At 42.2% G+C, this 14,514-nt stretch overlaps 1 protein-coding gene across 1 annotated transcript; it reads right to left on the bottom strand.

Annotated features, from left to right (window-relative positions):
• Positions 1–1,143: 1,143 nt before the first annotated feature.
• NOL11 (nucleolar protein 11) lies at positions 1,144–13,452 on the bottom strand. Its single transcript, XM_083874771.1, has 18 exons — positions 13,104–13,452; positions 11,640–11,753; positions 10,868–10,924; positions 10,154–10,299; positions 9,834–9,891; positions 9,168–9,306; positions 8,557–8,769; positions 8,179–8,255; positions 7,350–7,473; positions 6,579–6,682; positions 6,218–6,295; positions 5,237–5,421; positions 4,869–4,994; positions 4,486–4,710; positions 3,926–4,004; positions 2,982–3,074; positions 2,577–2,684; positions 1,144–2,268 (listed from the first exon to the last, which is right to left on the bottom strand). The coding sequence occupies exons 1-18, from the start codon at positions 13,239–13,241 to the stop codon at positions 2,155–2,157; spliced, it is 2,178 nt and encodes a 725-aa protein (XP_083730897.1). The 5' UTR covers positions 13,242–13,452; the 3' UTR covers positions 1,144–2,154.
• Between the last annotated feature and the right edge of the window lie 1,062 nt (positions 13,453–14,514).

The raw sequence follows: 14,514 nt of genomic DNA on the forward strand, positions 1-14,514 counted from the left end.
CAGGCTCAAAGCCCTGGTCTAAACACAGGATGACACACACAGAGCAGCCAACACTGCCCAACCCCATTTACACCTTTCTACTCAATTTGTAGTCTGAACCTTTCTAAGTTACCTTTGGATTGCTTATGTTGGGGTGGTTTTTGCTACCTCTTACAAGGCTGCAGAGGATTGTGGTAACTCTTTAAATACATGAATGCACAGACACACATTTTCCATTATCTCCTTCTGGTATCATGGGAAAAACACCTGTGCATTCTGCCAGCTATCCACTGAAAATCAAGCAAAGGTGCACCTACTGCACCAATCACAGAGCCTGCAGCAGTGTGAGAGCATTAACACCTCCAAAATACAGCAGCTTTTGTTTATTTGTGGTAGCTCAGAGGTGCTGAGAATCATGTGCTTTTGAACTGTGAACCAGAGTATCTCTTCTCTATATCCCCTCCCTCATCAGTTGGTGATGTACAAGTGCTTACTGAATAGGACTTAATATTTCATTTTACAGGTGGAGAGATGGTTGCACAGAGAGGGACAGGGTATAAATGAGTCCTTTCCAGTACTCAGCTCAGTACAGAGAAATCAACCCCAACCCCAAAACCTGCCCATTCCACTCGGAGTAGAACACACTGATTCGGAACTTGGAGCTCCTATTTGGAGTCTGCTGGTAGAGTTAAATGAGCATGTTTATAAGTGAATTGAATACAGCAGAAAGAGGAATTTTTGGGTGGAGGCCCTACCCTCCTTCCATCCTTAGGACAGATGGAGAAAAAGCCTTCTTTCACAAGGCACTTTGGAGATGAATAGCCCAGTTGTTCCAAGCTGTTGTCTGGGTGGGTTCCTTTCTCCAAGGATAAGGGAAAGAACTTAACCTACAGCTGGCTGGCATTCAGCACAAGTGAGCATATGCTCTCACTTAAATAATTGAGAGGCTTTTGTCCAGTTCTTCACTCCAAACTATTTTATAACTTGTGTTAGGAATTGCATTCAGGTGTTCAGCTCTCAAATCAGTTCCACAAACATTTTTCTAAGACACCACAGGGTTGCTGAGTAATGTTACACTAGAACTCAGCAATAGAGCGGAAGTCAGGTGTAGGAAGGAAGGAAGGGCTTACATGACTGTTGCTGAGGTAATTCAATATAGTTCCAATTGCCATTTTATTTAGATGATGAAAACCAAAGTATATCAATATACTGATATGCTGAATTCTACTAATATTCAATCACATCATTAGTAAAAATAAGTAAAAATAACATTGTATTTGCTGTTTTGAAAATGTACTGATTATCTTGTCCCCAACAATCACTCTTGTACTTAATTCCAGGAAATCCAGCAGTATGTTTCTGTCCCACAAGTACCTTGTAACAAGTCAGCTTTAAGTGAATGCCTCATCAGAAGAATAATTCAACGGATACCTGTAAAATCTTCAACAAATGTTGTTTACATAAAACTGTAGTTCATCACTTGTATTTCAAAGAGTCAAAACCAATCTAAGATATACTTTGAAATGCTAGAATTCAAGCAGTATAGGTGACATTACCTAAGTTGAGGTGTTCAGTAGTTGAAAAAGAACTTACAGAAGACAAACTGATGTAGGTAAGAATGTTCTTATTTTAAATTCAAGACAGGTTTTCCTGTCCAAAATATTGAAAGCAACCAATGCCCAGAAGCTCCCCTCTGTATAAATCTTCACCTGCCACTGCAGGGTTGTTTTTTTTTTTTTTTTTAGACTTCTACATACATTTGTTACTGACTGTACAAATACAACTGAAACATGTCACCTTCCAAAGTGACTTGAGCCTTTTAACTGTGTGTGCAGCTCTTTCCAAGTTACACAGCCCAAGACAGCAAGTTATGCCCCCAGCACTTCTGCCACAACCATCTCGTGTTTAGCCAAGAATCGTGTGGTATGTTAGGAAGTTCTCATGATCACAGATCAAAATTCTACATGGAAATATAAGCAAACATCCAGATTCTCATCCAGTCAAAAAGAGAAATTTTAATACACAAGGTTCAAACTTACAACTCCCATGTAGCTACAGAGTAACCAGGCTCCTCCTATGTAGAAAACAACTTTTGACAGCCCCAATATGGAGTGCTAATACATCCTTGTCATAAAAGGAATCAATACAAAATAAATGTGTTAATGAATTTCAAATTCAAATGATTTCCAGCACTTCAATAGAATAGGTCTGAGATTCTCTCAAGTGGTTCAGTCTTTGTAATTCCCGCAAACTTCCCTCAATCTTGTTGAGTTCTGAGTAGAACCTCACCTGAAAAGAAGAAAACAGAGACATTTATAGTAAAATACATTTTAATTATTTTCATATTTCAGCATACTCTGGAACTATCTGTGGTTCTGCACAGTTTAAGATATTTAAACCAAACAAACAAAGCAGCTTTTGAAATCCAAATGAGGCAGAGGCAACTGCAATTCATGCACAGGAAGGCACATACAGAGGAGGACACACATTATTTGATTCACTATATAATTCATTGTTGTCTATCTCCCTCCTTTCTCAACATCCATATTCTGAATCCAACTGAAAATCAAATAATTATCCCAGAAGATGCAACTTACTTGGGCTCTCACAAACTTATGCAGGTTTGAAAGCAACTCCTTTGCTTCTGGCAGCATCACCATGACAGTGAATTGAGCATCAAGCAACAGGCACATCCAATCCATGATCTAGAAGACAAACAAGAAAAGTACATTTACACTTCCCAGTCTGGAAATAATACAAATTTGGCTTTAAAAGCTCAGCTCTGAGATATTAACTTCTAATGCAAAATGCATAGGTTCATATTTTAAAGTATATTTGGGTTTTGATTGTTAAAGTGTTCCATCAGACTTCATACATGTTACATTGACTGACAGTACTCTGTAGAATGAATGTAGATGTCAGTTGATTTTAGATGTTCCCAACTACTCAGTTACACACCCCAGAAAGGAAAGGAAGTAGAGCTCTTGAAATGAGCTGCTCACCTGATTTATTGTGGGGGAGCGTATTCCAGGAAGAGTGGTGTTAACTTTTTCACTGCATTTCACATACAGGTAATATAAATACCTGAGAAATAGCTGAAAGTAGAAAAGTCAGAACATTTGTAAAGGACAAACATTAACAGACCAAGGGGTTTTGTCCTTGCACATGGTAATATTCATAAGGATTTTTATATATTTATTTTTTGGTTTTGAATGCAATATAGATGCCTGTATACTACACCATAAAACAAGCTTTATGGTTCTCTTACACCAGCCATAGCTGGATGTTTGAAAATTCTCAGCAATATTCAGTGTAAATTACATTCAGGGGTAATCAGTGTTCCAGGAGATGAGTCAGAGCTAAGATCAGCTTTGTTTTGCTGTGTGGGGTTTTTCTGAAATCACTGGAAAATCACACATTTGCTCAGGTACATTCAATTCTTGGAAGTTATATTTCAGATTTTGAGAAACGGGGGAGTTTGGTGGGGCTTTTTCCTTAACTGAGAGGATCAAGAATTGTATTACATTTGGGATTATACAGAGTTTCTTTCTTGTATTTTCTAAACTTCTGTTTCTGATAGAACTGACTAAATTACCGTGTCTTTTTAGTTTTTCAAAAACATCTAAATCAAGCAAAGGTATTAATACTTGCTAACAGAAGATGAACATTTTCCAGGTATGTTGGGTAATAAAAAGAGTTTCTTATTTACATCTTCTAAAATAAGCAAGGACTACAAATATTAAGAAAATTACTTAAGTATGTAGAAAAATGTAATATTCCTTAATATTAAACCTTATTAGGCATCCTAATTTCATTTTCGTGCATTAAGTTTGTCATTCAGACTCCTGAAAGAATGGTGAATTTCTCATATATAATAGAAAAACTCTCTTCCCTTTCCTTCACCACAAAATAGTGTTTTTACACTTTTTAACATTAAAATACTTACAATAGCTTGTTGAGCTGGAAGGTTTTTCAGGTGAGGCAAAAGAAACGTTTCAGTGTAAGCTGAATGGAGAACAGCATTTCTGTGCAGTGCTATTAAGGAAATAACATGGCAGGGAAAATACCAGTTTCTACAAACCAGAGTGAATTCCAAAGAAAATATTTCTCCAGGCTTTTGAGCCAAGTTCTATTTGAATCTTATTACTATCATGAAATATCTACAGCAACTGAACCATCACGATAGATTTAACTTGATCAGTTCTGTCCACTACAAGGGTGTAGCTGCCTGATGTGTTTTAACAGGCAAATATCCAAAGCACCGACACCTCTTAAGTAGAGAAAAAATATTGCAAAAGTGTAATAAAACTAAGTTTAAACTGGTGTAGATACATTCTAAAAGCTAAATGTTTCTATTTATATTTTAAACAGTTTTTCTACTGAGTAGGAACTGCTCAGAAACTCAGAAACTTTCAGCATTGAGAGGATGTGCCTTTTGGCAATCCCAAATATAAACATCCATAGCACATGCAATGCTCTGGCTTCCCCTCTCCACACAGAGGATACAGCAGTGCTGCCTTCTGGAGCCCAACAGGGCAGGATTCACCACGGCTCCTGGTGAATCCCATTTCCTCTGGGATTTTGGTATCACACATGTCCTGGTCCATCTCTGAACTGAAACCGTTTTCTACAATTTCAGTCTTAACGTCTTTATCGTCCAATTCAACGTCAATGTAACAGATCACAGAATCCACATTTACATCTAAACTTTGAAGTTGGGCTTCACTTATGCTGTGGAAGAAAAATTCAGACATTTAACACTTTTAATCAGTAGCTTTAAAATCAGCAATGCCATCAACACACATAATGAACTCTTTGAAGCTTATTATGAAAACAAAAACAGACTAAAATTTGGTGAAGAAAAAAAGGAAAATCTGATTTCAAGTTACCTTAAGAAGGCTTTCAGGCAGGTATAAGTAACTTCTTCAGGAATATCTGGAAACCGTTCTAGGCACATTTGTAAAAGAGGCATATCTTTTTTCTCCAAAGCAACAGCCATTAAATCTGGACATAAACTATAAGAATATGAAATTAATAAGTTGCATAGTCCACACTGAGAACTACACTGATGACTAAGGTATTAGCACCAATCTTCCTCCCCAGATGGATTTTTAAGTAAAACACTAACTTCATGAGAAAATAAGCACCTTTGGTATTAAGTTCTGATAATTCAAGAGCAGCTTATAAAGAACTTTATTTCTACTTATTTTAATTTTAAAGACTACTCCTTACACTTTAAAAAATGCAGAATAATTACCTGTAGGACAACTCATGGTTTTCAACGATCTGCTGCAGGAAATTAGTAGGGTAGTATTTTGGATTTCCTTTACATCTGTCTGTGAGGGCAGTGACCACAGAGCCAATGGTGGCTTGCAGATCTGGGCTCGGTGCTCTTGCCATCACTTTTTTCAATTCGTTTTCAAACACATAAGCAGAAGCATTCTGGAAAAGAGAAATATTGCAACTCAGAAGTACAAGGCACATGTTTGAGAACTGTCCTGTAGAAGCAGATCTATTCTGGAATTCAAGTTACAAATTTACAAAAAATTTACAAAAATCTACAAAGATCCCTCAGCACTTTATGTTTTGATAGGACAGTTTCTCTCTAGCATGAAAGAGTGAAATGAGGCGATTCCTCACTCTGAACTCAGGTAAGCAGTAACTGCTCACGGATTTTTCACCTGTTACATCAGTGACAACACCAAGGTGTCCAGCCACAGGTGAACTGTAGAGAAGTTTCCCTTCCTGTGTGACCTATCACAGCACTTGCAGCAAGTTCTAGAAAGCAACTAAAGAGCTTATTGCTGTTAAGAGTGTACTTGCAGTGGAATTCCTGACAATTCCTCCAACTTCCTAAAGCCAAAATGCCTTCAACAAAATTAAAGCCATAAATAAGAACCTAAACAAGCAAAGTCCAGATGAAATATCCTCCGTTATTTACTGTAAGAGACTGTCATTAAAAATGAACAAAGTTGTGCAAGTTTCCAGAACTCAGCTGTTATAAGCCCTGTATTGTACAGTTCTGAAAATGCCCCTATGACAAAACTTAATTTCATCATGCCCAAATGCTGTTTTTGCACAATAATGATAACAAAAACATTCTTTACCCCATCTGTTCAAGGCACCTTGGTCAACCCGCTATGTGCAAGAGGACATGGAAAGAGGTTAACAGCTTAAGAGACACCTGGAATATTCTGAGTGTGTCTGAACACTACTTGAGGATATTTGAGTTACTTACTTTGTAATTTATTAAGAGCTGCCCAACTGATAAAGGTGCTGGCTGTTCTCCAGCAACAGTGCTCCTTCTTGATCTTAACTGGTAAAGAAGAACACAGAGTTATTATTCAGCTCCAGAATATGTAAGAATTTCAAGCAAGATAGCAGGACACTTCAAGTGTCAACTTGCTGTCCAGACAATGATTACTAACTCCAATTCCAGAAACATTGTTAGAAACAATCAGTAACATATAAAGTGAAATTTCTTTCTGCTGCAACACCCAAAAGTAGGTGTTGCAAGAAAAAAGGTAGCAGAAATTTAGGTGTCCCCCCTAACATGACAAGACAAACAACCACCTCTAACGACCCTACTGTTAACTTACATTCATTCTGGACTCTGCTTTCAGAGCTAGAGACTCCTGGGACTGAAAGGAAACCACCAGCTCTTCATCTTCCAGGGTGTTCCAGTTCAAAAACAAGGACACATCTGGGAACACACAAATGAAACTACATGAAGATAACACTTACAGCACATTTATTGAAGTATGAATATTGCATCAACTTTTTATGCTAATAGGTACTTTCTAAAACTATAATGGAAGTGATTTTATGCCAAGAAAGTTGCCAGTTTTATTTCAGCAGCAAGTAATTTTATGACCTTTTTTATACTGTTTTTCCATTTTGCCTCTGGGAGCAAGAGAGGTAAGTTATTACACAATTTATCCTAGCATTACTTTCAATGTTTTACCAATGCAGCGTTTAATTAAAATCACTATGGCAGTACAATTTTAAACTGAAGTTCACAGACTAAGGTTTTACACTGCCCTATCGAATTACAAACTTCTCAAAAATACTTTTTACGAAACAGCACTTTGGTTTTTTTTCAGTATTCATCATCAGCATTCTCAGTAATTCCAGCATCTGAATGACAACCCAGGTTAAGTTAAACCACAACAAATTCAGACATTTGTGTGCTTTGGTGTTCCCAGCACCAGTAAAGGTAACAGCCAGGAACACAGTAGAGTGTGAAGCTGCTTCAAGCTGCTTAGATTCAATTAATTTTATAGGATTGTGTTAAAATAATTTTTATACAATTTCAGATATCTTCTTTTTACAAGATCTTTACACTGTAATTTTTTAAAAAATGGTCTTACCAGGGGTTTGACTGTTCTTGAGCTTTCCCACAGCAGCTGCCAAGGATGATGTTTCACACTTGTACAAAATTACAGTCAGCACTTTCCCATGAATTAGGAAAAATTTCTCCTCGTAACACCACAACTGCAAAATATTAAAATGTATTACTGAGATGAGCAGAAAAGTGAGTTCCTGCACTGATGTGTAACTCCTTAACGTAAACTTCAAGTGGAAGTCAGTGATCAGATTATTTTAAATGATTTTCAGTAGGTTTAACATTTGTTAGCAAACCTTCATTAACTGCTCATTTTAAATACAGAAATTAAAAGTGTTGAGAATTTTTCCAGGGATGTCCTAAAATACAGTAGCTGCTCCAAGGCATTAAGTCCACTGAATTTTTCCCTTTCTAAGTTTCCTCTTGTGCAATTTTAAGACAAAAGGAGTCAGCTGTTCTGGTTCACTAATGCATTTATTCCTCAGGTGTCATTTCGCCTATCTGACTCCTGAATAGCTTGAAGTGCAGTTCAAGTGTTCATAAAATCATTTAGGCCTTCAACTGCAAATTGCCTGAGCAGAACAGACACTGCTGGGTTTTGTGTTTTGGTGATTTTATTCACACCAAATAATCATGACCACAAGAAGTGACAAAGTGCTAAATTATCACAGAAAGTCCTACAGGTCACCATTGTCCAAATGAATATTCTGACAGAAACTGCTCAGTATTAATTCTGGTGCAGAAGTTGCAGTTCCTGCTCCTCCAGGAGCAGCAGAGCTCTGCAGCCCAACATTCCCTTCCCTCCTGTCAAAGGCACAAAGCTCAAGGACCCCAAACCCAGGGCTGAGCTTTACCTGGCCACTGGTCCCCAGGGGCAGCTCCTTGGAGGTTTGCAACGTCTGAAATTTTGTATTCCATATGGTCAGGCACTCTGAGGGAAATAAGAGAGAGATGAGACCAAAAAGCAACAGAAGTGCTACATTTGCCTTTGCTACTTTCAGTTACAAATGCTGGAGAAAACAGAAATAACTGTTTCAAAACAGCTCAGGCAGTATTTAGCATTAGGAATTACATCACTCAGGTTAAATCTCAACTTAAAGAAAAGCTGGTTTTCCAGTGAAGAGCTTTAAATCAGGAGATGGGATGAGAGGGACAGCACAATTTTCCCACCTAGTGCTTTGCCCAAGGAAATTTTAGATCTTATAACGTCTTAATATGATTTTTCAAGTTACCTGTGGGTTTTTTCCCAGGTGCAGCAAGACTGCCCAACACTGCAACGTGGTCTTTGTCCAGGACAACTAAAGATGTTCCTTTCAGAACAGCTCCAGACACTGAAAGGTTTAGTAGTAGTGACTTGGACAAAATTTCTTCTTTTTCTTCTTCCTCTTCTTCTTCAGTATCTTGCTGCAGAGGTACCAGAACCTGGTACACAGAGTCATTGGAATCTGTCAAAAGAAAGATAATAATCACTCTTTTATAATTATTTTTTTGAAAAAACCTGTTTGATATCATATGGCAAAAGGACATCCAAAAAGAACGATATCCAGTGAATGGTAAAAGAAGATTTAATACAGGATATTTAAAGGACTTATTATGATCCAAAGCAGCAAAATAAAGGTACAGCCCTAAAGGGGTAGTGAGATCTGCAATGTACAAGTGATCACAGGTAGGAACAGTTAGCCTTTGCAACCATTAAAGTATCAGAAATCTTTAACTACTACTTGTAGCTGTTTTAGAAAGTTTAAAAAACTAAAAATAAACAGCAATTCCTAAATATGAACATTTTGTCTTTCCACACAATTTTTTGCTTCATTCTCACAATCCATTAACAAATATAACTTACACAAGCACAGAAGTGTGACAGTTTGGTTTGTTATATGTGCTGTGAAACACAGTGGCTTGGCTGATTCCTGTTGTTCCAGCTTGTATCTGTGTAGACTACTGAGCTTAGGTTTCTGTATATAGACAAAAAAATCCCCATCCTAAAATAAAAAAAAAGAAAATTTTCTCTTAATTTACACAGAGAACATGTAACAGAAATTTAGATGTCAGTACTGCTTAACTTTGGATGTTGTGCAAAATTAGGAAATTGTGTTTTCTATAGGACATACAGAATAATTTAGAAGTCTGCAGACTCTAACGAGTAAAGAAAATTCTTATTTGATGCAACAAATGGATTTACAGGAAGAAGCATTTGCATAGAGATGGATTAATGTATATTTCCTATTTTAAAAACATACATCTTATTTAGTAGTTCTTCACAATGAGCAATGAAGAGTCACACAATATCTACTGTACTTCATCTCATTACATGTTCTCTGCAGTTCTGAGAATTCAGCTTCTCAGCCCTGAATGCAACACAACTTCCATTTAACTGCTGTATTGATTAAATCAGGATAATGATTCCACTAAGAGCTCTTAAAATCAAATGAAACCAGTGATGGATTTTGAAAAAAGTACTCAGGTTTCCTGCTATGAGAGTTTTTAAAATAAAAAGTATTTAACTCACTTTCTCAGTAGTGAAAATTAAGACAGGTTGTTGGCCTTCCATAAAAGCTCCACTCCACCTAAAACCAGAAAGCTGGATGAACATCCTCCAAATTCTGGGTTTATACATAAAAGTCATATCACTACTCCTTAGGCACCTTCTAATTTTTAGGAAATCTGTGTAAATAACTCTAAGCTTTTAAAAACAACGTGTTGGAAGAAAACACCCAACCCCATGATCCTGTTCTTTGATTTCCCCCCATCTCCTCAAAAGAGGGAACAACTTTCATCATCACAGTCAATTCCTCCCAGCAAGACTCATCACCAAGTGGCCTCACTCACCTGATGGCTTCACCTGAGATGATGTTTTCGATCTCCTGCTGAGGAGCTTCCAGCAGCACATCCAGAGTCCGGACACCCCCGCCCCGGAACAGCACCACGGGCCCCCCCTGGGGCAGGGAATGGATCCTGTACACATCTGCTGAGAGCTGCAAAAACAGACCAAGTCTCTGTTCTCAGCTACGCCACCCTGAAAACTGAGTGCTTCAGTCATCAGTCTAACTTTTTTCCAATGAACTTTTAACAGAAGAATGATGAACCTTTAAGATTCTTAATAATGTAGATCTAGTAGTTGCTGATTTGCTGAAATGCCACAAATAATGCAAATCACCACCCAACAAAAAGCCAGGAAAATGTCCTGATGAGCACCACATTCCTGAATCACATCAGAAAACACATGACAGGGTCAGGAGATCACACAACAGCAACACACAAAGTGATGTTTAACACAACCAGAAGAACACAAAGATTTGTAACTGAACACAATTCATTATCTTTAGAACGTCCTCAGAAATGCTGGCCTTGGCATAACAATCACTTTAAGAGAAATACTCTGATGATAAAGTCAATGCAAGAGGATTCCTTGCAATACTCCACAACATCACAAAGCACAAGTTAAGCTAAAATGTAATATGGTCAATAGTATGAAAATTAGGGCACTTTTCCCCTCCACCAGGATCCAAAACACACAGAAGAGAACATGTGAAGGAAACTTACTGTTGCTTTAAAGGCTTTGTCCAAGTTAATATCTTCATCCTTCCATATTCTTAAAACCTTTAAGAGAAACATCATTTTTAGGTAAAACAGTAACACATAGACTTCTCAGCACTCAAAATACCAGCAACTGCAACAGGAGGACAACACACAGGGAGTATTCACAGTGACCTGAGTGGGAACTGCCCCAAGGGGAGCAGAAACAGCAGGAATAGAAACCAAGCTCAGAAATCCTGAATTGGAAAGAAAGGACAGGAAAGAATAAAGAAAAAGACACAGCAGAACTCTGAATGAAAGTAGATCAAAATGGTGGAGACAGGTGAGGTGCAGATGGCCTGATTTTCACAAGCAATGCAAAGCCAGGAGTGATATTTCATCAACAACAATGAAAAGCCAAAGGCTCAGCATGATCTAAGCAAACGCTACACGTACACAGAGAATTTTTTAACTGTGAAACAAGAGCAGAAAAACAAGGATGGGGGTATGAATTATTGTAACCATTCCAGTACCAGGATCATGCAGCTGTTAATGTCACCCAGGCTGCAACAGGGGAGACAACTCATCCTTAGGGAGTGGAGTGTGTGCAGGAGGCACTGAGAATCTCCTGTGTGTAAAGGGCCACCAGACCACAGTGCTCAGCACAGAAGCTGCTCATGTCACCAGTGTGCCCACACTTTCCACCAGAAATGTCACACTGCTGACCCTTTCCTGCCTACATTCCCCCAGGAGGACCCACCAAATCCTTTTTCCCCAAAAGCAGGATGAAGGCTCTCACCTTGTCGTCATGAACTGCAATGTACTCGTGGGTTTCAAAGTTGCACACGACAGGACAGGTGAGAATCTGCCCGTGTTTGACCGACCAACAGCCCAGGGGCTTCTGATCCGAGATCTGCAGCCAGAACAAAGACACTGCAATTAAAATGGAACACATGGAAGACCACTGTGAGGACTTCTCTCACGACAGAAAGGAAAGGTGAGACAGCCACATCTGACCTGAGTGAGAATATTAAAATATAGAAACTGCTATACTCAGAAATTCCTCTTCAGCATTCTTGTTTCCCTTCCTAACACCAACAATTTCAAAATAACAGGAAAGAGCTCTACATTAATTAGATTTCTTTTCATGTAAGAAATAACTTTGACCTGTAACAGTCAGAAGGACCTATGCTATAAAGCACAGGTACAAGGCACAGCTTTTTCAAAGGACAGATACTCACTTTATCATTTGTTTTTACTGACTAATACAATCACACACAGACTTGTTCTTTTTCTCTATTTCCAGGTGAGTTACTGAGACCAAGAGCAGTGGATTTTGCAGCCTGAACTCCTGTTCTGTGCAATTCACACCCAAGTGAACCAAGGGCACTCAACCCTCTCTCCTCACTGTGGAGTACCCCGGGTGTACTTACAACACACTTGTGCTGTCACAGGTGGTCCTGGCAGTGGGAACAAACAACCCAAAGGAGGTTTTATCATCAACCCACTTAGACCATGGATTGGGCTGGGTTGGAAGAGACTTTAGATCACCAGGTCCCACCCCCTGCCATAGGCAGGGACACCTTCCACTGTCCCAGGCTGCTCCAAGCCCTGTCCAGCCTGGCCTTGGACACTGCCAGGGATCCAGGGGCAGCCACAGCTGCTCTGGGCACCCTGCGCCAGGACCTGACCTCTCTCACAGGGAACACTTCCTTCCCAATATCCAATCTAAACCTGCTCTCTGTCAGTTTAAACCCATTCCTGCTTGTCCTACAATCCCCAACCGCATGGACGTGACAGTCAACCAAATACAGAAACTCAAACACTTGCCTTAAAGTTTCTTATTATGGTCTACTGAATACGAGACAAGAACACTGAGGTGCTGCAGGACGGCAGCTGACACTGAGCTGACGGCCCAAAACCTGACACTGCAGGGAACTCGTACCTGCGGCTTCGGGAAAGTGGCTTTTTTGGGACAGAGGATATCAGCAAAAGGAGAAATATGCGACCGCCCCGTGTTGCCGAGCAGGGGCAGCGGGGAGCGCGGGGGGCATAGCATGGCCGGGCCAGGCCGGGCCGGGCCGGAGCCGATCCCGGGCCGGGCCCGTTCCCCACCTCCCGCCGGGGACAGCGGGGCCGGGGCCGGCCCGGCCGGGACAGGGAATACGGGAAACAGCGCGGCCCCGGCCCTGCCCGGGACACCCCCCCATGCCGGGGCTGCCGGGGGCTGCGCTGCCGCTCCCCGAGCCCGCGGGGGCCGTACCTTGAAGAGCGTGGCGGCGCGGCCGCGCTCGGTGAGCAGCACGAGGTCGCGGCCCGGGCCCGGCTCCAGGCACAGCCCGGGGCCGCCGCCGCCGGGGCCGGGCCCGCGCAGCGTGAAGCTCTCGCACAGCGCCGCCATCTTGACCAGGCCCGGCTCTCGCGAGGCTTGGGGCGGCGCGCGCGGCCCCGCGTGACCCGGGGCGGGGCGGGCCGGGGTCGGGACGGGCCCGGGACAGGGAGCCCTCGGTGCTGTGGAGCGGCCCCGCCCGGCCGGGCCTCGCCTTCCCCTCAGCGAGCTGAGGGCGTGCGAGCGCTCCGCGCCCCGAGTGTGTCAGAGACTCGTTGCTCAAGTGTTGTCACAGATAAGGAAAGCGGATAACGATTGTCCCCAGCACAGCGCCACAAGGCGGGACAGCCGCGGTCCCTGGGGGCTGCCCTCGTTCACGGACCCCGCGGCATTTCCCGCACCGTGCCCGTGGCTCCCGCCGCGATTCCCACGGCGCGCCCGGCAGGGCCCGGTGTATGCTAATGAGCGGTCAGGGTTATGCTAATGAGGGTAACGTGCCCGCCAATGAGAGTGGAGGTCACGTGTATGTTAATGAGGCGGTCACGCGCGGGGACGGGCGGTAAAGGCTGCACTGGGGTGAGGGTAAGGGCAGGGCCGGCTGCCTTTGGGGTGTCTGTGCGGCTCCGGGGCATTGTCCCCTCGGCAGTGGCACCGGGGATGGGCATTGTCTCCTTGGCAGCGGCAACAGGGGGTTGTCCCCTCGGCAGCGGCACTGGGGCATTGTCCCCTCGGCAGCAAGGCCCGGCCCCGCCGACCCCCCAGCCGGAGGGTCCCATTCGGGTTTTCACCTCTCCGTATTTTCCTGTGCCGGATTTTGAGTGTGAGCAGATTCAGTGCAGCCCCACCCGAGCACAGGAGCCCGAGCTGTGACAGGTCAGGGCAGTCACTGGGGTCCCTTTGGGCCGCTCGGGCTCCGCGGGCAGGGCCGGGCACGGTGACCCGGCGGGATGTCCCCGGGGCTGCGCGGGCTCCGTCCCCTTCGCCCCGTGCGATTTCCAATTTAAAACATTTCCCGTCCCCTCTTTGTTCCCCTGCCCTGTCCCACGCTGCTCTGAAGCTTTCCCCTCCCGAATGAGCGCTGCCGTTCCTCCGGAGCGGGGCAAGCTCCGTTTCTATGGAGAAGGTCTCTGAGTAAAAGCTTATAAAGAATCCTTGTGCAAGGGAAATTTCTGTTGACTAAAATTAACTGACTTGGAGACAAGCCTGAGAGGATTGGAGTGGTCTCTTTTCCAGTATTTTCCAGTTATTTGGTACAACACTGAGCTGCCAAACCCTGCATAAGGAATTAGATTTCCCACTGAAAAACTTCCTTATCAAGCAAATGGTCATTTACAAGTGAATGGGC

This window comes from Zosterops lateralis (assembly GCF_965231275.1).
Source record: "Zosterops lateralis genome assembly, chromosome: 18".
Classification (NCBI taxonomy): domain Eukaryota; kingdom Metazoa; phylum Chordata; class Aves; order Passeriformes; family Zosteropidae; genus Zosterops; species Zosterops lateralis.

Bases quoted from the DNA above. Each gene is read 5' to 3' on its own strand.
- NOL11 (XM_083874771.1), bottom strand. From the start codon at position 13,241: ATGGCGGCGCTGTGCGAGAGCTTCACGCTGCGCGGGCCCGGCCCCGGC. The intron at 11,754-13,103 runs GTACGGCCCCCG...TTCTGGCTGCAG, and splicing joins GCGCCGCCACGCTCTTCAAG to ATCTCGGATCAGAAGCCCCT. The intron at 2,269-2,576 runs GTAAGTTGCATC...TCTTCTTTTCAG, and splicing joins ATAAGTTTGTGAGAGCCCAA to GTGAGGTTCTACTCAGAACT.